This window comes from Rhinatrema bivittatum, chromosome 8 (assembly GCF_901001135.1).
Source record: "Rhinatrema bivittatum chromosome 8, aRhiBiv1.1, whole genome shotgun sequence".
Classification (NCBI taxonomy): domain Eukaryota; kingdom Metazoa; phylum Chordata; class Amphibia; order Gymnophiona; family Rhinatrematidae; genus Rhinatrema; species Rhinatrema bivittatum.
Window position 1 is genome coordinate 178728994 of NC_042622.1, and position 24700 is coordinate 178753693.

General features: G+C 48.4%; 1 protein-coding gene across 4 annotated transcripts in view; it reads right to left on the reverse strand.

Annotated features, from left to right (window-relative positions):
- Positions 1–24700, reverse strand: part of MYO19 (myosin XIX) — a 152479-nt gene that overhangs the window by 71912 nt on the left and 55867 nt on the right. For 3 of the 4 annotated variants that reach the window (XR_003858125.1, XM_029611651.1, XM_029611652.1), the window contains 2 exons: positions 22849–22970; positions 679–792 (listed from right to left, as the gene is read on the reverse strand). Coding sequence is in view for 2 of the 4 variants with exons in the window: in XM_029611651.1 (XP_029467511.1) it covers positions 679–792; positions 22849–22970 (236 nt within the window). In the remaining 2 variants the exon portion in view is untranslated. Of the gene's footprint in view, positions 1–678; positions 793–22848; positions 22971–24700 lie in introns of those variants that run through there. The other variant, XM_029611653.1, reaches the window with a different exon arrangement.

Consider the following 24700-nt stretch of genomic DNA (forward strand, 5'->3'; position numbering starts at 1 on the left):
CATAGTTGCAAACACATCCCGAAGATTTTTATGGACTTAGAAAATAAGTTTTATTTACATTTAAAAAATTGATTTAAAAAAAGTATGTATATATTGGGCAGAGCGATGATAGACAGCATTTCGTGCAGACTATGTGCGTGCAGTCAGTGGGTCTCGCCTTTGAAATTTTACGTTCAATAATTGATTTAGTCACAGCAGAGTGATTCAACATTTATATATCTAAATGACAGGATACATGTAAAATGGATTTAAGTGGTGCCTCCAGCACCAGAAAAATTTGCCTATGACTATCGTTAGGCATCAGATAATTTTTTTTTGTGTAAAAAGAATTCACATCAAGAACATTGAACCTAAACACACAGTAAGATACCATCAAATTTATATACATATTTCTTAATTTATGTTCCATGAAAGCCAACCGCTGAAGCTACTCAGGCTTGTAATGTAACTTACAATTACCAGTGCAGCTCATGGTGACTCCATCTCCATTGGCCTGCTGTTTAAAGATACTGAGGCTGGAGCAACTTTCCTGCCCGGAATACCTTTAATCCCTCTGAGATAGCTCTAGACATTTATTATAGCTGACAGGGTTCAGGTTAGAGAAAATCAGAAGCATACACATCAAAAAGTAACCTGCGATGTCAAAAGAAACTATTAAAAAGTTAGTTTATAACAAACCTCATTTAATAAAGAGAAAATGCTGGCTGGACTGCCTTCTATCAAATTCACACAGCTCTGGTTGTCCTGGTAACTTATGAAGGACCATGCCAGACCTTCTGCTGTATATTCCTCCTATTATAAACAAAAGAACATAAGAGCATAAGAAGTTGCTATACTGGGTCAGACCAAGGGTCCATCAAGCCCAGCATCCTGTTTCCAACAGTGGCCAATCCAGGATAAGTATCTAGCAAGTACCCAAACACTAAGTAGATCCCATGCTATTGATTCCATCTGTCTACACACTAGGAAAACCTTTTTTAAACCCAGCTACACTAACTGCACTAACCACATCCCCTGGCAACAAATTCCAGAGCTTAATTGTGCGTTGAGTAAAAAATAATTTTCTCCGATTAGTTTTAAATGTGCTATTTGCTAACTTCATGGAGTGCCCCCTAGTCCTTCTATTATCCAAAAGAGTAAATAACCAATGCACATTTACTTGTTCTAGACCCCTCATGGATTTTAAAGTCAGGAAAATTGGCTCTTACCTGCTCATTTTCGTTCCTGTAGTACCACAGATAGGTCCAGACTCCTGGGCTTTGCCTCCCTTCCAGTAGATGGAGACAGAAAAAGTTTCACAGGCACTGCCATATAGCCTGGTGTGCCACCTGCTGGTTTTCAGTATTTATCAGTACCCAAACAGAAAAAACTTAGAACAAAACAACCTTCTTATGGATTAACCTAACCGTATCCCCCCAAACAAGCAGAAGATGAGGAAAACTTAAGAATTAAAACAGGAGAACTTCCTCAGAGGAATATTAAAAGCCCATGCCATTCTTCAGAAAAGGCTAGAAAATAGTACAGATCAAGCAGACTCTCCTCACACAACTCCAAATCTCCCCAATGGGCGGGCATCTGGACTGATCTATGGTACTACAGGAACGAAAATTAGCAGGTAAGAACCAAATTTTCCTTTCCCTGTACGTACCCAGATCAGTCCAGATGCCTGGGATGTACCAAAGATTCCCTAACCAGGGTGGGACTGCAAGAGTCCCGCTCGAAGGACACTTTCCCCGAAATTGCAGACGTCTGAAGCCTGGACATCCAACCGGCAGTGTCTGGCAAAGGTGTGTAAAGACTTCCAAGTAACCGCCCTGCAGATTTCTTGCAGTGAGACTAACTGGCATTCTGCCCAGGAAGCCGCCTGTGACCATGTAGAATGAGCCCTTAGCCCTTTCAGGACTGGGCAACCATGACAGATATACGCAGAACCAATAGCTTCTTTCAACCAATGCGCTACAGTAGCTTTAGAAGCCTTCTGCCCTTTATTTGCGCCATGCCATAATACGAAAAGTTGATCTGACAACCTGAAGCTATTTGTTGTGCTACCTGGAGGCTACAAGGCCCTTCTGACAGCCAGGCGTCTCAGCTCTTTCACATGAGGAGCCCTCAGCTCTAAATCTGTAAAGGCTAGAAGCTCCACTGACTGACTCAAGTGAAAAGCCGATACCACCTTCGGCTGAAAGGATGGGATTGTTCTCAATGACACTATGGAATCCAAAATCCGTACGAAGGGTTCTCTGCATGACAATGCCTGAAGCTCAGACACTCTCATGGCTGAACAAATCTCCACCAAAAAAACCCCACCTTCAACATGGCCTTCTGAAACAGCTCAAATGGGGCTTCACACAAGCCCTCAAGAACCAAATTTAGACTCCAAGAGGGACGCATCCTATGAACTGGCGGTCGCAAATGCTTCACCACCCCCCCCCCCTGGAGAAAACACACCACATGTGGATAAGCCACAAGAGCAGAACCTTGAATCTTGCCCCTCAGTCAACCTAGGGCGGAGACCTGGACACTCAGGGAATTAAAGGATAACCTTTTCTCAAGGCTATTTTGCAAAAAAGATAGGACCATAGCCACCGAAGTTCGTCGAGGATCAACCCCTTGCGGTTTGCACCAAGACTCGAATACCTTCCAAACTTGAACATATGTCAGGGACGCAGAGGTCTTACGAGCTCGTAGCAGAGTAGAAATAACCTCCTCCGGATAGCCTTTCTTCCTCAACTGCTGCCTTTCAAAAGCTAGGCCGCTAGACAAAAGGATCCACTTGATCTAAAAATATAGAGCCCTGACGAAGGAGATTTGGAAGATGGCCCAACCTCAGGAGCCCTTCCAATGTTAGACTGACTAGGTCCGCAAACCAAGGCCAGCATATCCACTCTGGAGCCACGAGTATCACTTGTCTTTCGTGAACTTCTATCCTCCTGATAATCTTGCCCACCAGCAGCCATGGTGGAAACACAAAGAACAATGTGTGGCTAAGGGACCACCAGTACATCAACTCCTTCCGCTCCGTGATCTCTTCTGCAACTGAAGAAGTACGGTGCGCCTTGGCATTCATGCGATTTGCCATCAGGTCCATGTGAGGCCTGGCCCACCTGCGGGATATCAGATCCATGGCACTCTCCGAGAGTTCCCACTCCCCGGGGTCCAACTGCCGACGGCTGAGAAAATCCGCTTGCACGTTGACAGAGTCCGCTAAGTGCAATGCTGCTAACATCGTCAGATGCCGCTCCACCCAGGATATCAGCATTTCTGCTTCCAGGGCTACAGAACGACTCCTGGTTCCTCCTTGTCAGTTGATATAGGCCACCATCGTTGCATTGTCTGCTAAGACTCTGACCACCCGGTTGCGCAAGAGGGGAAAAAAGCTCTCCAGAACTAACTGCATTGCTCTTATCTCTAGGTGATTGATCGACCAAGTTGCCTCCTCAGGAAATCATTGGCACTGTACCGGCTGAGCCTGACATACCGCCCCCCAGCCGGAGAGACTGGCATCGGTCTTCACCACCGTCCACTGAGGTACCTTGAGATCCACCCCATGCTCCAAATGGTCCTGGCCAAACCACCACGAAAGACTGGACCTGGTGAATTCTGTAAGTGGGAGCGGAAGATGTAATTGCTCCGACAGCAGGTTCCATCAGGATGGCAACCCAGTCTGAAGAGGTCTCATATGCGCAAACGCCCACGGGACCAGCTCTAAGGTCGATGCCATGGAACCAAGAACGTGCAAGTAATCTCAGACCCTGGACACTCTGGTTCATAATAGATTCCAGACTTGCTCTGGCAATTTGAGAATCCTCTCCTCCGAGAGGAAGATCTTGCCCACATGGGTATCGAAACGTGTGCCCAAGAACTCCAGAACTTGGGATGGAGAAAGATTGCTCTTGGTCAGGTTGACAACCCAGCCCAAGGACCTCAGGCGACATAACAACACTTCCACCACCTGAATGCACAGTTCCTTAGACTTCGCTCGGCTGAGCCAGTCGTGCAGGAAGGGATGAACCAGAACCCCCTCTTTTCTTAAGGCCATAGCTACCACCACCATTACTTTGGTGAAAGTCCATGGGGCCATGGTGAGACCAAACAGAAGACCACAAAACTGGAAATTCTGTCCTAGAATCATGAACCTGAGGTATCTCTAATGGTCCTGGTGTATCCCAATGTGAAGATATGCTTCTGTTAAATCCAAGGACACCAGGAACTCTCCCTTTCACACTGCTGCAATGACTGAGCAAAGAGTTTCCATCCAAAACTGGGGCACCATTAGAGCCACGTTCACCTTTTTTAAATTCAGAATCGGACAAAAGGTTCCTTCCTTCTTTGGGACTACAAAATAAATGGAATAACATCCTGTCCCTTGCTCTTCTTGGGGGATGGGGACAATGGCCCCCAGATTTTTCAGCCTTTGGATGGGCTGCCAAACAACTAAGCTCCTTTTCTGGGGACCCACAAGGAGATACCAGAAACAGGCTTCGGAGCGGTCGAGCAAATTCTAATGCATAGCAGTGTTCTATCACGCTGAGAACCCACTGGTCCGACGTGATCCTGACCCACTCCTCGTAAAAAAGAGCCAGCCGACTCCCAATGACCGGAACCGAGGAGTGGGCCGGCCACACCTCATTGTGAGGACTTGGCCCTGCTAGGCCCCTGGCCAGAGCCATCCTGGTTCGCTCTGCAGCCATGAAAAGATTAGGACCAAGACTGAGACCTCCCCGAGGTCCGTCTCTGACGGAAACACTTTTGGCCATGAAAATGAGAGCGAGCCGGCAAAAAACCTCTCTGTCCTTTCGGCTTGTCATTTGGAAGCTTATGTACTTTGTTATCTCCAAGCTGCTTTATCAGCTGTTCCAGGTCCTCCTCAAAGAGCTTGCCCTTAAAAGGAAGCGCTTCGAGCTGCGCCTCTAACGAAACATCCGCTGCCCAATTGCGCAGCCACAAGAGTCTCTAGATGAGACCGCAGATATCATCGTTCTGGAAGAAGTGCAAAGAAAATCATACGGGACGTCAGCCCCATAAACCACTGCCGCTTCTAAACGTTCTGCCTGCTTTGCCTCCTAGGGGCTTGAGATCCTTGACACTCTACAACTGTTGCACCCATCGTAGGCTTGCCCGGAGCATATAACTGCTGCAGACTGCAGCTCAAATGCCTAGGGCACAGGCTTCAAAAATCTTTTTGAGGTGCCCCTCCATCTTACAATCCTGAAGATCTTTCAAAGCTACTGCTGCTCCTGCCACCGGAATGGATGTCTGCTTCGTGACTGCCGAAACAGGAAGGTCTTAGCAGGATCCTGCAAGCCCGCCATGACTGGATCCACTGTGTCCGGGCTCGGTTTAGCTGGCGAATCCACAATTCCTAACTCCGCTAGGACGTGCAGAATCAGAGGAGCTAATTCTTTGCACTGGATTAAGTGGACCACCTTAGGGTCATCACCCTCTACGGAGGTTAATTGGCCAGGCTCATCGCCTGGGTCCGGCTACCAGAGGGTAGGGAGGCATCACAAGGACCCTCCCCTTGATCCAACTCCGCCCAGGAGATATCTTGGGCTACACCCCCCGTACCACTGGGGCTTGAACCCTCCAGATCAGAGTAGCCATTGGCGTATCCTCTCTTCTGGGTGCTTTGTTAGGTGGTCCTTTGGACTTCTTACACTGAGAGCCCCCCTCTTATTAGCACTACTGGCCAAAAAGGCCTGGTGCATTAAGAGTACAAATTCTGGGGAAAAACCGGCAGGACTTCCAAAATCTCCTTCCAGGTAATCGTGATCCTCCCCAGAGTGGTCTCCCATGGCCCTCTGGGCCTCATCAGGTGTGGGAGAGTGCAGGAGGGAGATCCTTCCCCCTGCTGCCCCTCTCCTTAACTGCACAAAAAGTCTCCAAAATGGCTGCCGTTCCCGCGCTGAGGGGGAACGGATCGGCCTGGGGCTCCTTTGCAGCTAGCAACCTCCTGGTGCTGTGCTGCTTTACAAATGCCACCGCAGTATCGTCTGATGACCTCTCCCCTCCGGGAAGGCAACGAGCGCATAAATCGGAAGACGCCCGGCTCGAGAGCCAGTCCCTGCAGCACGAGGCATGCTCCTGCAGGTTTTGCACCACCTCCATCTGCAGGAGACAGAGAAATACTGAAGAGCAGCAGGTGGCATACCAGGTTATAAGATAGTGCCTGTGAAACTTTCTCTGACTCCATCTGCTGGAAGAAAGGCAAAACCCAGGAGTCTGGACTGATCTGGGTAAGTACAGGGAACTCTATCATATCCCACTCAGCCGACCCTTCTCCAAGCTGAACAGACCTAACCTCGTTAGCCTTTCCTCATAGGGGAGCTTTTCCATCCCCTTTACATTTTGGTCACCCTTTTCTGCACCTTCTCCACTGCAATTCCATCTTTTGTGAGATGGAGTGACCAGAATCGTACACAGTACTCAAGGTGCGTTCTCACCATGGAGATTTCTATTTTATAGCTACAAAAGGCCTGCTTAGAAAAACCTTCTAATACATATTAGGAGAGTCACATGTTAGACCCTGAATGAGCCTGCTCTGTCTCCACTATGAGCCAGCTGTAGTTATAAGCCTGAGAAGACACCTTGCAGTCTGATATGACTGAGGCTGGAGGAGTGGCCTTGCCAGAGATCATTTCCTGCCTTATGATTACTGCTTCAGATGGACAGATTAACACCTTGCTCTATATTGCTGTCCTAACCTCGCATGGTTGTGCATGCACCGCAATTATACCAATTACTAAAATTAAAATGGCATCAAAATTGATCAAATGGGGACCCAGCCTGGTGGCTACTACTTAACATTTCTATAGCACTACACGACATACACAGCGTTGTACAAACACAAAGAAAAAGCCAGTCCCTGCTCAATAGAGCTTACAATCTAATAAGACAAACATACAGAACAAGAGATTTGGAGCATTTCATAAGATAAGTCGATGGCTAGAAGCTCGCAGAGGGCTTGAAGCTTAGACACTCTGCGAGCTGAGCAAATAGCCACTAAAAACACCACCTTTAAGGTAAGGTCTTTCAGGGTAGCTCTCTTAAGAGGCTCAAAAGGTGCATCACACAAGACTCTTAGAACCAAATTCAAATTCCACGACAGACATATTGCATGGACTGGAGGATTCAAATGTTTCGCCCCTCAAAGTAAACGTACCACATCCAGATGTGGCGCAAGGGAACTGCCCTCAAGCTTACCTAGGAGACATCCCAGAGCTGCTACTAGGACCCGAAGGGAATTAAAGGACAAACCTTTGGCTAAGCCCTTCTGTAAAAATGCCAGAATCTGGGGGACTGAGGACCTATGGGGAAGAACCCCTTGCTTCTTGCACCACAACTCAAACACCTTCCATACTCTAACATACGTCAAGGAGGTAGGTGGCTTACGCGCCTGTAAGAGGGTAGTTATAACTTCCTCCAGATAACCTTTCTTTCTCAATCTCCTCCGCTCAAAAGCCAGGCCGCTAGACAAAAGCGATCCACCTGATCGAAAAATATAGGACCTTGACGCAGTAGGTGGGCCAGATGACCCAAGCAAAGAGGACAGTCCACCGCCAGATTGACTAGGTCTGCAAACCACGGGCGCCAGGGCCATTCTGGAGCTACTAGGATTATCTTTCCTGGATGAACCTCCATGCGGCGCAATACTTTCCCGACCAGCGGCCACAGTGGGAAGACAGAGTAGGATTTTGGATAGCCACGGAAGCACCAAGGCGTCGACCCCTTCCGCTCTGTGCTCCCGTCTGCGACTGAAAAACCGGAAGGCCTTAGCGTTTCCTCTGAGTTGCCATCAAATCTAGATGGGGATGACCCCACCTTCGAATGATTAGGGCCATCGCCTCTTCGGATAGGTCCCACTTCCCGGGATTGATCCATTGTCGGCTCAAGTAATCCGCCTGCACATTGTCCGTGCCCGCGATGTGTGATGCTGCCAGAATGTCTAGATGCTTGTCGCGACACGGATGACTTTTGGTTCCACCCTCACGGTTGATGTAGGCCATCGTCGTCGCATTGTCAGACAGCACCCGCACCGCTCGCTTGCGCACAATTGGCAGAAAGAGTTGAAGCGCCAGCCGGACAGCCTTCATCTCTAGGCGATTGATGGACCAGGTTCATTGAACCACCTGTGACTGGCAGACCGCTCCACAACCTGACAGGCTGGCACCCACTGAGGCACTTCGAGATCCATTCCACGAGACAGGTGCTCTGGGATCAGCCACCAGCCAAGACTGGATCTTGCGGATCCTGTGAGCAGCAAAGGGATCTGAAACTCCTCTGATATCAGATCCCATCGAGAAAGTAATGCTCTCTGTAATGGTCTCATATGAGCACACGCCCAAGGAACCAACTCTAGAGAGGATGCCATGGATCCGAGGACCTGCAAGTAGTCCCAAACCGTAGGTATCGGGAGTGACTATATTCGACGGTCTTGCTGCGTCAACTTGGAAATCCTGTCCGGCTGGAGAAAAAAAAACAACTTTCCCTATCTGGGTATCGAATCGGGCTCCCAAGAAGTCCAACACTTGGGACGGGAGAAGATTGCTCTTCGCTTGATTGACTACCCAATCCAGCGACTCCAGGAGCCCCACAACTCTGCTGATCTCTGCCTCGCACAGCTCCTTCGACTTTGCCCGAATGAGCCAATCGTCGAGATACGGGTGAACGAGCACGCCCTCCTGCCGAAGGGCAGCTGCCACTATCACCATCACTTTGGTGAACGTCCGAGGTGCTGTTGCAAGACCAAAGGGCATCGCACAAAACTGGAAATGGTCGCCGAGGATCTTGAAGCGAAGGAACCTCTGATGATCCTTGCAGATGGCTATGTATAAGTACGCCTCGGTCAAGTCCAGAGAAGCCAGAAACTCACCCCTGTGAACTGCCGCTATGACGGAGCGCAGGGTCTCCATCCTGAAACGCAGGATCTTGAGGGCCCTGTTCACCTTCTTCAAGTCGAGGATCAGCCGAAAGGTCCCTTCCTTCTTGGGGACGATGAAATAGCGCCCTCTTGTGAGTTCCACCTGGGGGACGGGTACAATGGCCCCTAGACTCAGGAGTCGATCAAAGGTCTGACGCACATACCGTCCTTTGGCGAGAGAACCGCAAGGGGACACTAGAAACAGGTCTGGAATGGGCTGAGCAAATTCCAACGTGTAACCTTGTTTTATGATTTCGAGAACCCATTGGTTGGAGGTTATCTTGACCCACTCCTCGTAGAAACTGGACAGCTGTCCGCCCAATCTGGGAAATCGAGGAATGGCCGCCTGCATCTCATTGCACAGACTTGGCTCTAAGGGAGGCGAAGCCTGCACTCTCCCTAGTAGGATGCCTGCCTCAAAGGAATGAGACCAAGGCTGGGCCCTACCTACGGGTTGTCGCCGAGTCACCCCCGGGGCCCTGCTCTGCCGAAATAGTCTTTGGCCTCGAAACAGAACGCAGGCCGCAGGCAAACCTCTGGAGGGCCTTGGCCTATCCTCCGGAAGCTTATGAACTTTGTTCTCGCCCAGTGATTAATCAATTGCTCCAAATCGCCCCCAAAGAGGAATTTACCCTTGATAGGCAACAAGCTCAACTGGGCCTTAGAAGAGACATCCGCAGACCAATTGCGTAGCCACAGAAGCCTCCTGGCTGAGACAGCGGACGCCAAGGTCCTGGAAGAAGTCCGCAGGAGGTCATACAAGGCATCCGCCCCATATGAGACTGCCGCCTCCAGGCACTCCGCCTGAGCTTATTCCTGAGGTGGTAGGTCCTGTGAAGTTAGCAACTGCTGAACCCAACGTAAACTGGCTCGGAGCATAAAACTACTGCAAACTGCCACCCAAATGTCTAGGGCAGAAACCTCAAAAAATCCGCTTGAGCACTGAATGAAGACCTTACTTTTGGAAGTGCAATGGATTCCCACTCTTACGAATCGGTGTGGTTTCTCAATCCTATTGCTTTATATGTTCTCTTTGCCTAGACCTGGGGAAATAGGGAGGGGGGGGAAGGGGGGAAGACTGTAGAAGAGTGGAGGCCTTGTGTACACACATTTTTGAACTTAGGGTATGCTTGTTACGGCGGCTCACTTCATTGATGAGAGGGATGTATCAGAGTTCAGCATCCCCAACGCTACCTGACCGGATGATTATAGCGGGTTTCCCTGGTGGTTTATGAATGAGAATTAGCGGCACAAGGATACCGATATTAGAGTGGTTCTGTTATACCCTTTGACGATGGTTATTTGTATTTGTACTTTGCTGCATGTATTTCGGGTCAGCATGATAATGTTATTTCTATGTGTTATCCACTCAATAAAAATTGTTATTTAAAAAAATAAAAAAAAAATCCGCTTGAGGAAAACTTCCAGCTTCCTGTCCTGGAGATCCTTCAAGGCTGCCGCCCCAGCCACTGGGATTGTAGTTCGCTTTGTGACTGCCGACACAGAAGCGTCCACCTTGGGGAATCTCAGGAGCTCTAAGACCTCCTCGGGCAGCGTGTACAGTTTTTCCATCTCGCGCCCCACTCGGAGACCCGCATCCGGAACGTCCCACTCCCAAGACATCAACTGTTGGAGCATGGGATGCAGTGGAAAAGTCTTGGAGTGACCCTGCAACCCAGCAAAGACCGGTTCCACCGAACCCTGGGGAACCGGTTCCTGAGGAAGGACCACTCCGAGCTCCACTAAGACCCACGGAATAAGTGAGTCCAATTCCTCCTTATGAAACAGGCAGACCAACCCAGGACCATCGCCTTTCAGAGGAGAAGCTTTGCCAAGTTCCTCCTCCAGGCTCCCCCCCCCCCCCCAGGGAGAGGTGGAGAAGCCAGGGATGCATCCGCTTGGCCCATTCCCGCTGGATGAGATACTGGAGCTCCAGCCCCCGGGAGGGAAGAGCCTCAAAGCTTCTTTATCCAAAAAGCCCCCTGGGGGTCCTGCAACAGAGGAACCTTAGACGGGGGCCCCCTCAGACTGCCCCTGCGCTATGGCTCCCTTTTGTTGTGACTGGGTGCTTAAGGAGCACAAAATCCAGGGGAAAAGCCTCCGAGCCCCCCCCCCCCCCCCAGCAGATCATTGAGGTCGTCATCTAAGTTGTCTTGGGGCCAGATCCTGCAGGTCCCTAGGGCTGCCGGGGCCTGGAGAAAGGTCAGGAGGGAAATCCCCTCCCCGTAAAGCTCTGGCCTCTGCCGCGGCAAAAGTATCCAAAATGGCCGCCCTTCCCGCACTCAGTGGGAACGGATCGGCCTGAGTGCCTCGAGCAGCCTGTCTCTTTCTTATAACTGCTAACGAATCAGAGGTGCCCTTCCCTGCCAGGGAGGCACCTGGCACAGAGAACCGCGCGGGAGAGCCGAGAATCGGACTCCCCGCATGCTGTGCAACGCGTCGGACATGGCATTGCAATGGTAAGGAGAGGGGGAAAGGAGGAGAGAAAATGGCGCGAATACCACTGCTGCCTCCAAAATCTTGTGCCCCGTTGGCTCAGTGCTCCTGCGGGAAAAACGCACCGCTAAGATTCGGTTCGGCCGCGTGGCACCCCGCAGGAATCCCAGAAGAAGGCTGCGGCAATAGAAATGTCTTTCTTTTTTTTCACGGCCGAGACCGAAGGGGGAGGGACCAGACTACAGGTATCCCCTCAAGATCCTTACCAGAGTGGAGCCCCACGGGATTCCCAATCCCAGCTCCAGAAGTGCCTGCTACCAGGAGGGATGGCCTCACTGAGACCTACCTACCCCCCTGGGAGGCTGAATACTCAGTGCAGATGGCTCGCTGAAGCTGCCTTGCCTTTCTAACTTTTTTTTTTTTAACTTTATACACTCTTTGCTGCCACAATCCTCACTAAGGCTATCTTTTTTTTTTAAAGTGTCTACACCCCAAAGAGAAGTGCAGACCGCAGGTTCTGCACCACCTCCATCTTCTGGAGACAGAGAAATACTGAGGAGAGGCAGGTAGCACACCAGGTTATGAGGGGGTGCCTTACAAGTTTTTCTCTGTCGCCATCTGCTGGGAGGCAGGGAAAACCCAGCAGTCTGGACTGATCCGGGTACGTATAGGGAACCAATTTTCCTTTCCCTGTATGTACCCGGATCATTCCATACTCCTGGGATGTACCAAAGCCCCCTAGCCAGGGTGGGACCTGGAGAGTCCCACTCACAGAACACTCTCGCCGAAAGAATGAGTTTCCGGATCCCAGATGTCTATGCGATAATGTCTCGAAAAAGTATGCAGCGACTTCCATGAGGCCACCCGACAAATCTCTTGTGGCAACACCAACTGAGCCTCTGCCCACGAGGCTGCTTGTGATCGAGTAGAATGAGCCCATAAACCGTCCGGCAGCTGGCAGTCCTTAAGAATATAGGCTGACCCAATAGTCTCCTTCAGCCACCTCGCAATGGTAGCTTTGGAAGCCTGGAGCCCTTTCTTCGCGCTGCTCCATAAAATAAATAGGTGATCAGATCTCCGAAAGGCATTGGTCACTTCTAGATATTTCAGTTAAGGCCCTCCAAATGCCTGAGTTCCCTCGCTTGAGGAAAAGAAGCATCCAAATTGGGAAAAGCTGGAAGTTCGATCGTCTGCTTAACATGAAAAGCTGAGACCACCTTGGGAAGGAAAGATGGAACCGTCCGTAAGGACACCCCTGAATCCAAAATCTGTAGGAACGGGTCCCTATAACATAAAACCTGAAACTCGGATATTCTCCACGCCGAACAAATGGCTACCAGGAAAACAACCTTCAAGGTCAAATCCTTAAGAGTTGCCCTACGAAGAGGCTCAAAAGGTGGTTCACACAAAGCTCAAAGGACCAGATTAAGATTCCAAGATGGACAGACCTTCCGTACCGGAGGATGTAATTCTTGGCCCCTCGATGAAACCGTACAACATCAGGATGAGAGGACAAAGATCTTCCGTCAATCATCCTTCGCAAAGAGGTCAGAGCCGCTACTAAACTTGGAGAGAATTAAATGCCAAGCCTTTGCCCAAGCTATCTTGCAGGAAGGATAAAATCTGGGACACCGAAGCCCACAAAGCAGCAACACCTTTGGCCACACACCAAGCCTCAAAAACCTTCCAGACTCTAACGTAAGACAACGAGGTAGACGTGTGCCTCGCATGCAGAAGGGTAGTAATAACCGGCTCTGGGTACCCCCTGTGCCTTGAACGTTGCCTCTCAAAAGCCAAGCTGCTAGACAGAAGCGATCTGCCTGATCGAAAAATATGGGACCTTGATGGAACAGATGAGAAAAGTGACTGAATCGTATCGGACCATCCACGGCCAAGTTGACGAGATCTGCAAACCACTGGAGACATGGACACTCCAGAGTCACCAATACGACATCCCCTGGGTGTCTCTCTATTCTGCGCAAAACCTTTCCCACCAGATGCCACGGAGGAAACATGTAAAGTAGGCCAAGGAATCACTAGAGCATTGACTCCCTTGGCTCAGTAGTCTCGTCTGCGGCTGAAAAATCATGGGGCTTTTGCATTGTGGCGAGACGCCATCAGATCTACATGAGGATAACCCCACTGCTCGCAAATGAGCTACATCGCCGACTGACAGTTCTTATTCGCCTGGATCTAGAAGACTGCGACTTAGAATATCCGTCTGGACATTCTCGTTGCCCACAACATGAGAGGCCGCTATCTGGGTCAAGTGTGCTTCCACCCAGATCATTAACTCCTGAGCTCTTGGTACCGCCTTGCCGATTGATATAAGCCACGGTTGTCGCATTGTCCGACAGAATTCTGACTGAATGACCTTGGACCATCGGTAGAAAGGCCAGCAACACTAATCGCGCTGCCCTGGTCTTGAAGCGGTTGATAAACCAGGAGCGCTTTTCCGGCAACCACACACCCTGAGCTGACTGAAGCTGGCAAACTGCCCCCCAACCAGACAGACTGGCATCGGTAGTAACAACAATCCAATCCGGTACCTCTAGAGCGACCCCCCAAAGAAGGTGAGACATTTGGAGCCACCAAGAGAGGCTGTCCCTCATAGGAACACCCAGATATACCAGCTGATGAAAAAGCTCAGACAGTGGATTCCATTGTGCCAACAGAGCTTTCTGTAATGGTCTCATATGCACAAAAGCCCAGGGTACCAACTCGAGGGTGGAAGCCATGGATCCCAGAACCTGCAAAAAGTCCCAAGCTCTGGGCACCCGCAACGTCAATAGACAGTGGATCTGTGACTGCAATTTGTTTGCTCTCTTGTCTGTCAAGAACACCTTGCCCATGCTCCTGTCGAACCGGGCTCCCAAATACTCGAGACACTGGGTCGGATGCCCCCCCGTACAGGGCCTGGGTGCACTGGGGAAAGCTGCCGGGGGGTGGGGGGGGAAGAGTCCTCCAGCACCCCCCCCCCCCCGAAAGCGCTGCCAAGTCTGCCGGGGAGCCTAAAATAAGAAAAAGAAAAAAAAGACTGAAAAATCACCAGAAACTGCAGGTGAATGCACCAGCCACCATCTGCTGGAGACAGAGAAATACTGAGGAACTGCAGGTGGCACCAGTGCTTATCAAGCAGTGTCAATAAAATTTTCCTCTGCCTCCTTCTGCTGGCATGGATGCATACCCCAGGAGTCTGGAATGATCTGGGTACATACAGGGAATAAGTCGCACAACTGAATTTAGGACAGATTGCAGTGGAGAGAGATGGCTTGCTGAGAGACCTATGAGGAGCAGGTTGCAATAGTCTAAGCTGGAGGAGTAAGAGAGTGGATAAGAATTCTGGTAGTGTGTTCAGAAAGGAAGGAATGGATTTTGACAATGTTATAGAGAAAGAAATAGCATGTTTTAGCATAGTTTTGGAAAGGGTCAAGTGGCAATGCTGTTCACTGCCATGAGGAGGACCTGAGTGAGTGACTCCTGGGACAGGTCAGGGACGGTGTGGAGGCTGCATTCACAGTCCCCAGGAGAGAGTCTCAGCTATTGCTCAACAGCGACACCTACTGGCCGAACTTAGAGCCCATGCAAGCTTGCATTTGTTAGCATAGCAAGTGAATTAATTGTGAAATGATTCTGTCAATGACAGATCAATATAGCAATGTCATAGCATATGAAGTAGGTATCTGGCTAACTTCAGTGAAAATATGTAAAATTTATGATTTGTTCGTTTATTATGTAGAACATAAAATTAACCTCTTTCTCTCTTGCTTTTCTTTCTGTAAATTTTGGTTTTAACTGAAAAATACCTAATAAAGAAAACAGTCTCTTAGGAAAGGAGACTTGCAGGCAGAACCACAAGATTGTGGGATTTACAGTCGGCATGTGGGAATTGTTTGTTTTTCCAAGCCAGAAAGCATGACACCAACATATGTTCAAAGTCAGATCTCTCTTTGTACTGCTGCGCAATCCGATACGGAGGCATGGATGGCTCCAACACACAGGAGTGTAACTCAGACTTTGCTACTGTTGCATGGCTTCCACTCATATCAAAAAAGGAAAAACAAGCCAAGACAGATCACTGGCTAATGGCTTGGTAAATACAAGCTGCCTGCAGTTTCAATTATAAAAGTGCCGTGTGTAATGGATTTGATTGTGCAAGAGTTTGTTTTAACTTCCGATGGCAGTGATTGCTTATGAGATGCAAAATCTACCCTGCAACCAAAGGAGATAAAAAAAAAAAAAAAAACCTTCCACTCTTAAATGTCTTCCGTCCTTTTGTTCTTTCAGGGATATCTTGGACTGTTCATGTGTTTTGGTTTCCTATATCAAATCAACTATTTAACCTTACATGCCCTTGCGGTAAGGTTCTACTGTACTCCCTTTGGAGACTGTTCAGCTGTAAGATGGATTCCTCCTTGCTTGCTTTACATTTTTAGAGCAAAGGTTAGATTTAAGTTTTTTGTATTTATTATTTTATTTTTTTTTTTTAATACACACAGCAAATAATCCATTTCTTAGTATTGTGTGTGTCCTAAGGGAGTAATTTTCAAAGGAAAATCTGCTTGAAAACTCTGCTTTACGTGCAAAAGTGGCCTTTTACAAAACTGCCCTCCCAACGTGTGGGTAAACTTGCACGCGCATGTTATGTTTGGGCATAAGTTTATCTGGACTGAGAAGAGGGGAAGGGGAAGAGCAGAAGTGGGGGTTTAGTTTATACACAAATGCTTTATAAAATTCGACAATATGTGCATAAAATTTCAGGAAAATTTGTGCGTATTAAACAGGAAGGTTTTGGCGAGATCATTTTCAAAGCAGACTCAAGTGTGCAAATCTGTTTTGAGAACTATATAACGTACATCCGTTGTCTGCTGCAGGAGTTACACGGGATGCTTGATAACTGCCCTTCCTGTGAGGTCATGCTATTAAAATGCAGAGCGCCGTTAAAATGTACCCCAAAATATGTGACAAGACTTCAGTAATGCTTGGTTTTGGAAGAAGATCAGAGGGCTGGTGACACATTAAATGCTGAATGACATTTTATCATTTTTAAACCAAGATTTTGTTTTTAAAATAATCCTACTAGTTTATATTAGCTAAAAAAACACACCAGCAGTTATTCAGAATGCAGAGGAAGATGAAACAAATAAAAAAAAAAAAAAGGAGAAATTACTTATCTGATAATTTTGTTTCTCAGTGTAGCCAGATGGACTCAGGATCAATGGGTTATGTGCTCCCCTGCCAGCAGATGGAGACGGAGTCAGGTTTCAAAGCTGACGTCACCCTAGATACACCCCTGCAGTGACCTCAGCCATTCAGTATTCTCTTCAGAAGTTACCGTGGACATACTAATGAAAAAACTTGATTAAAAATATGGTTAGAAATGGATAACCATAACTGTACTCAACCAAATACTGAACTCCATTAAGAATACAGATGCCCTGATCTAGGGACTGCATGACACATTACCCGTAATCTCTTGGAATCCTTGACACCATTTTTGGGCAGCCTTGGGTGGGATGCTGAGTCTACACTAAGGAAAATGAAATCATCAGGTAAGTAATTTCTCCATTTCCCAGCGTGTAGCCAAATGGACTCAGGACCAATGGGATGTACAAAAGCTACTCACGATCGGGGCAGGAGGCTGCCCACGGTATGATTAATACTGCCCTTGCAAAGGCTGCATCCTCTCAGGCCTGTACATCCAGGCGATAGAACCTGGAGAAGGTGTGCAAGGAGGACCATGGCACCGCTCGGCAGATATCGATGGGGGACAGCAGTCTAACTTCCACCCATGAGACTGCCTTAGCCCTAGTAGAATGAGCTTTAACCTGAGAAGGTAATTGCTTTCCTGCCTCCACATACGCTCCCGTGACCACCTCCTTAATCCAGCAAGCTATGGTAGCCCATGAAGCTGGTTGGCCCCACTTTCTTCCACCGTGAAGGACAAACAGGCGGTCCGTTTTTTGGACTGGTTCTGAAACTTCCAGATACCGCACCAGAAGTCCACTGATATTCAAATGATGGAGGAGGCAGTATCCTTCGGCGTCCTTGTGCTTATCTAGGGATGGCAACAAAATGGACTGATTCAAATGAAACTCCGAGACGACCTCGGGCAAGAAGGATGGAACAGTATGAAGCTGTAACACTCCTGGAGTCATCCGAAAAAACGGTTCTCAACACGACAATGCCTGCAGTTTCAGAGATGTGACATACCGAGCATATAGCCACCAGGAACATCGTTTTCAGGATTAATAAATGCTAGGAAAGGCTGCACAGCACCCGAAAGAAGGGCCTTGCCAAAAATTCCAATACTAGATTAAGATTCCACAAGGGAACCAGCCAGTGTAGGGGTGGCCGGAGGTGCTTCACCCCTTTCAGAAAATGGGCCACGTCCGAATGAGCTGACAACCGTGTTCCGTTCACCTCGTCCCTGAAACAGGATAGAGCTGCTACCTGGACCTACAAGGAGTTAAGGGTCAAATATTTATTCAAGCCGTCCTGCAAAAATTTCAGAATTAGTGGGATTTTGACTGTCCAAGGGGGGACACCACGTTCCTCACACCAGGCCTCAAATACTCTCCAGACCCACACATTCGCTAGGGACATAGAGAACTTCCAAGCATGGAGTAAGGTGGCAATTACTGCCACAGAATATTCTTGCTTCATCAGGCGAGCCCTCCCAAGCGCCAGACCGTAAGACAGAATCGAGTCAGATCCTCTTGAAGGACCGGTCCCTGCTGTAGCAGGTCCCTGTGCGGTGGAAGGCACAGGAGAGCCTCCACCAGGAGTCTCCGCATGTCCACATACCATGCATTGGCTGGGCCAATATGGAGCTACTAGTAGGACTAATCCCTTGTGGTTCTCAATTCTGCAAATGACCCTGCCCAACAGGGGCCATGGAGGGAAGGCATATAACAACGCTTCTACCGGCCAGGTCTGAATGAGAGCATTGGTCCCCAGGGACCACTGATCTCTTCTACGACTGAAGAATCTGGGATTCTTCATATTGTGGGATGCAGTCAGCAGATCGATGGACGGGAGACCCCAGCGATCTATATCAGCTGAAAGGCTTTGGCTGACAATGCCCACTCTCCGGGATCTAGACTCTCCCTACTTAAAAAGTCTACTCTGACATTGTCTTTTCCTGCAATGTAAGAGGCTGAAATCATCTGTAGATGTATTTCCGCCCATTTCATAAGGAGATCTATCTCCTCTGACACTTGCTGGCTCTTGGTTCTACCCTGGCGGTTGATGTAGGCTACAGTTGTTGCATTGTCCGACATTATTTGAACCACTTGACCCTAGTCTGTGGCTGAATTGTAGACTCGCCAATCTGAGAGCTTGGGCTTCCAGGCGGTTGATGTTCCAGAGGGCCTCTTCCTCGGTCCAATGTCCTGGGCCATCAGTTCTTGACAATGAGCTCCCCAGCCCCAGAGGCTCGCATCTGTTGTGCAGACCAGGCAGTTCAAGGAGGACAGGGGTACACCCCTGCTCAGATGAGCTTCCTGCAGCCGCCACTGGAGCTGAGAGCATACTCCCATCGGTAAGTGGAGGCGAATCGAATAGTCTTGAGACTGCGGGTTCCAACATGACAGTAGTGAGCATTGAAGTGGTCGCATTCGTGCCCTCGCCCTCGGCACTACTTCCAGGGTTGCTGCCATCAACACGAGAACTTGGAGATAGCTCCACACTATTGGGCGTATCATTCTCATCAACTGATGCACTTGGGACATCAACTTCCTTATCCGTGTGGCTGGGAGGAAGACCTTGTCCTGCATGGTATCGAACCAGACTTCCAGATATTCCAAGGACTGGGAGGGCTTGAGACTGCTTTTGTCCAGGTTTACGACCCAGCCAAGTTCCTGAAGCAAGGAGGTCATCCTGTTGGTCACCCAGAGACTCTCTTCCACGGACTTGGCCTGGATCAACCAGTCGTCCAAGTATGGGTGCACCAGAATTCCCTCTTTTTTCAATGCTGCCGCTACGACCCCATAATCTTGGAAAATTTTCTGGAGGTGATGGCTAGGCCAAAGGGCAGTGCTCGGAACTGATAATGGTGACCCAGTACCACAAACCATAGGAAACTGTGTTCTTGACGGACTGGAATATGTAGGTAGGCCTCAGATAAGTTCAAGGAGGTTAAGAACTCTCCCGATTGTACAGCCATTATCATAGAGCACAGGGTTTCCATGTGGAAATGATTCACTCGTAGATGTCAGTTGACGCTCTTGAGGTCCAGGATGAGGCGAAAGGTACCTTTCCTTCTTGGGTACGATGAAATAGATGGAATAATGCCCCGTATTTTTCTGGGGTGCAGGTACTGGGATTATAGCCCTCATCCTGAGAAGCGTTAAAAGAGTAGTCTTCACTGCCTGCTTCTTGTGCTGGGAGTGGTAAGGAGACATCATGAATATCTCCAGAGGAGAGCTGAGAAATTCCAGCACACATCCTTCTCGTATGATTTCCAGTACCCATTTGTCTGAAGTGATCTTTCCCCACCACTGGTAGAAGAGGGACAGTTGACCCCCTAGCTCCTCATTCAGAGGGTAGGTTGGCAAAATTTCATTGAGGATTTTCGGGATGAACCTGAACCTGAGCCTGTCCCTCTCTTGGGCTGTCAACTACAAAAGGACCTAGACCTCTAAAATGTCGAGTGTCTGTAGGGACAAAAGTGTAGGGAAGCACTGGATTGACCCCTCATAAGAGAAAAGAGTTATAGCGCTCCTCACCTATCTTCTGTTAGCCGGGGAACTGGAGATTCACCCCATTTACTGGCCAGCTTTTCCAATTCGCTTCCGAAAAGGAGTGATCTTTTAAAAGGCATCTTTGTAAGATTTGTCTTGGAGTTTGCGTCTGCTGACCAATTCCGCAGCCATAGTTGTCTCCTGGCTGCCACCACCGAGGCCTCTTCTCTGGTCCAAGTATGGACTAGATCCGAGCCTGCATCAGCTAAAAAGGCAATGGCGGGTTTCATAACCACTCTGGAATTCATCCCCGAGTCATCCACCTCCTGAGAGAGGAGTAGGCAAGAACAAGCTACCAGGGCACAATAAGAAGCAATCTATAAGGTCATTGCTACTGCGTCAAAGGCCTGTTTTAAGGATGGACTCCATCCGCCTATCGTGCGCATCATTTAAGGCCGCTCCTCCCTCCACTGGGATAGTTGTTCACTTAGAGATGGCACAAACCAGCGCATCCACTTTAGGGAAACACAAATGTTCTCTTGTTGCTGGATCCAGTGGGTATAGAGCTTCTAACGCTCGTCCCCCTTTAAAACTTGCTTCTGGGGCATCCCATTCCAGGTCAATCAACTTCTGGATGGCTTCCAGTACTGGAAAGTAGCAAGAGACTTTCCATAGGGAAATCAGAATGGGGTTCTTCTTTGGTTCCATCAGAGTCCACCAGGAACTCCCAGCATCTTCAGGGTCTGGGAAACCAGGGCTGGCATTTTGTCTCTATGGAAAAACCGTAACATGGTCTGATACGGTTCTAAGCCGGGGGAATTTCCCCATCTTCCTAGGAATCTGTATCCTCCTCTTCATCCGTGCCTTATGGGTCCCTGCCAAGAATACCCTTGATGAGGAGGAGCATGCCTTGAGGTCTGCCAATAGGATTGGGAGAGGGAGGGCTTACCGGCTGAGGTTCCATCTGGACAGGGGCAAGTGAGGTAGCAGACTGCGCCTGTACGAAGGCTTGAAGGCCCTGGAAAAATTCCACCCAAGATTAGGCAGCTGGGTCCATGCCTAGCCCAGGAGGCACTGGGGTAGATACCGCTGAATTTCCCTCTCCCATGGATGACCGATTCATGGGCATATTCAGATCTGGGGTATTTCCAGTTAAGGCTGTGGCTGACCCATCCTTGGAAAGGGAGGAGCCAGGCTTAGCAAAGCCCAGGGAGGCCAACTCTCCCTGGGCTTCCCCACAGTGCTGATTTAAATTGGAATCCAGCGCAGAGAGATAGCCGCTTATGATTCTTGGCTGCCGGAGCCATTGGCAGTGGTAACTGTGCGTTGTCGGCTCATGCTTAAAATTTTATGCGCGCAGATTTCAGGCGCCTAGGCGGGGCGGGACGTGGCGAGGTGCATGCACAGCCCGTGTACCCGGCTTTACCTATATTCTGCTCTCAGTAGGCTGTGCGTGTACGTATGCATGCAACATTAAGCGTGCAGCACGTGTGCAGAGCTGACACACTACGTGTAACGACGTCCTATTGAGGGCAATCAGCACGCACAAAGACACGCGCAAGATGGCACTGCTGCGGCCTACCACATGGTGTGCCGACCAAGCCTAAAGCAGGGCCTAGCCCACCGGGGGAGGGGGAGGGCACGCAATTCACTCTGAAGCCAACTTCCCATTACTTCAACAGGATCAGGAACGCCAGTACGGCACGCTGAGCAAGGAGACTGGAAGAATTCTTACCAAAAACCCCTCCAAACATCTCTGAATCTGGAGGTACAACTTTTTTTTTTTTTTTTTTTTACACTCTGAACTGGAGCTCAATGCTTACCAGAGACTGTCTCCGGCTGCGGGGGGAGAGGGTTTTGGCTGTCACTGCCATGCTTGGCTTCCTGTATCCGCTGCTTAAGCAGCCAAGTCCATGCCAGGAACCAGCTACTGGACCAAGGCACACCTCTGAGGGATGTTGGAAATCACCTCAGGAATTCTCAACTGGGGGAGGGACCTTTAGGTATCACTGCAGGAAAGGGGGACTCAATGTTTTCTCCAATTTAGATACAGAATTTCTCCTTCCAAAAAGTACAGCAATCCCCTTAAGAAGAGGTACGTCCACCATCTGTTGGAGACTGAGAAATACTGAAGGGCTGAGGTCACTGCAGGGGTGTATCTAAGGTGACATCAGCTTTGAAATCCGACTCAGTCTCCATCTGCTGGCAGGGAAGCATAACCCATTGGTCCTGAGACCATCTGGCTACACACTAGGAAATCTGCATATATTGTTTTGATATTTTGTAGGCCTGAGTTAAACCTTTTAGCCTGATTTCTCAGTCATCACTCAATGGTGACCCATAGTGGCCAGACTCAGGGCCCACAGGGAGCTGTGGTTTGTTGCTGTGATGGCTGGGCAGAGTTGGCAGGAGAAAAATATAAAAATAGGTAAAAAAAAAACAAACCCCAATCAAACCCCTAGATAGTTGCAAAGGACAGCTCATAGCACCATAGTTCAATAGAGGTCAGTTCTGGTTGAGGTGAAAAAGAAAAAAGGAACAGGAGAAAACAGTCGGGCTGGGAAAAAAAAAAAAAAAGCTACAAGCACTCGCCCACCTCCCTATGTCAGTGATACATGCTCAAGGAAAAGGTTTACGAGAGCCTGCGTTTGCATACCATTTACTGAAATGTTTTCCATAAAGACAAAACTGTAAGCACCGTGCAGTAAATAGGACCCCCACCTTCCAATCCCCCTCCTGTGTTAGCTGCTAAATCCTAACAAGAAGATACTGAAAGAATAAGTTTACACTGTGTGCAAGGACACGTACCTGCTGGGCCTTTAGATAATGGGCCACAAAGTGTTGCTGTAACTTTTCGTTGGCATAATTGATGCACAGCTGCTCTAAATTATTCTCGGGGAAAGCCTCAAAGCCATAAACATCCAGCAAGCCTGCGGAAACAGTGCAATTTAAAATAAACTTGACTTGTCTTTAGCAGCTATTATGCAGGGCTACAGGAAAGCTTCAATAACCACCACACATATGCGTATCGGACAGTCAGAAAGGCGGTGAGCTATAACAGCTTTGTTATTCCCCCCCCAAGACTAAGAAAGGATGCAACTCTGATATGCATGGACAATTACTTCCCACAGAACCTAAGCAGCATCTGTGCTATGAAAATAGGAGAGTAAATTCTCACTATTCCATTGATATGTAATCCACCATATGCCTCACTCTGCACCTTTCTCCCATTATTTAAATAAGTGATCTTTCAGTGATAAAAGTCACTGGGAAAAAAAAAAATATGATATCTAGATTGTTCTGTGTGGGGCTGCTATAAGTGTCAGAGCAACACCTACTCAGCTTGTCTGTTAAAAAAAATACCTCTTTTTGATTAAAACTCCATTCTCTAAAACAATTTTAGCTCAATTCGAACAGACCAGCAGCTATCTGCTAGCCCCTATTCCCAGCCTAGGCAGGTACATAGGACCTCTACAACACATTAACTTCTGTAAGCAGGGCTACTACCACTGGAACATTTACAGGCTGCCCATAAAAAAATTGCTGAAAAAAAACGGACCTGTCCATAACATTCTCTAGATGCCTGTAAGTTATCTGCATCGCTCTGAGGCACTTGCTTGTATCACAAGCACTTGCACTTTATATTCTGGGTTTCTCTCCCTGCAACTAGACTGGCTCTTCAGCCTCTTTCCCGAGGGGGGCCACTGACTTAAAGTCCCCATTCCCCCACCCCTCGTGGTGACATCATCAGTGCTGATGCCAATGGGACCTTATTAGAAGGATGGTTGAACCCTTCTGCTTCCAATCTACAGAAGTTGGCCTGTATCACAAGCACCAGCACTTTATTTGGGGATTCTCACCCTGTGATTAGACTCGCTCTCCCCCCCTGCTGCAGTGACACCATTGGCACAGACATAGACAGGACCTTATTAGACGGATAAGCCAATAAGTGGTCAGACTATAGTGGGCCACTTCTACAGGTCTGTCCCTTAGTGTGACCCTGTGTATCTTTGCTATATATGCTAACTCATTAGATTAAAACTAGGATTAATTTTATCATGTAAGGAATAAAGATTTTTTTAAAATGCTACAGATATCCGTCTTAGTAGGCCAATGGCATTATGACTGTAAGTTAGGGATAAAACCCTGAAGGTGTGGATCCTCTGTATGTCTAAATCCAAGCTATTTTTCTACTGGAAAAAGAAATGAATAAGGATCCAGTTGGAATTAGGTGTGATTTTCGTAACTTTTTTTCTCGGATATCTAAATATGCATTAATTGATTTAATCTCAGAATCTGAATTCCAGCTATTCTTTATTTCTGAAACTTAGCTCAAGGATGGAGACCAATTGTGTCTGCAACAAGCTTGTCCCCCAAACTGTTCCTTTCATCCTTCCAAAATAGGAGGGAGCAGAAAAGGGGAGGAGAGCCTTATTTCATGATTTCATAAGGGGAGGAGAGCCTTATTTCATGATTTCATTAAGATAGTGGAAGTGGAATTAAGACCATTATCGTTTACTGAAGCTTTGCTTGTTAAATTAGAATTGGTCCATTTATGTCAGGCTTTAATTATTTATAATCTCTCTGATACAACTAAAAAAAAACCAGTCCTTGAAAAACTCTTGAGCTGATTTCGGAATGTACAGCACAGAAAGATCAT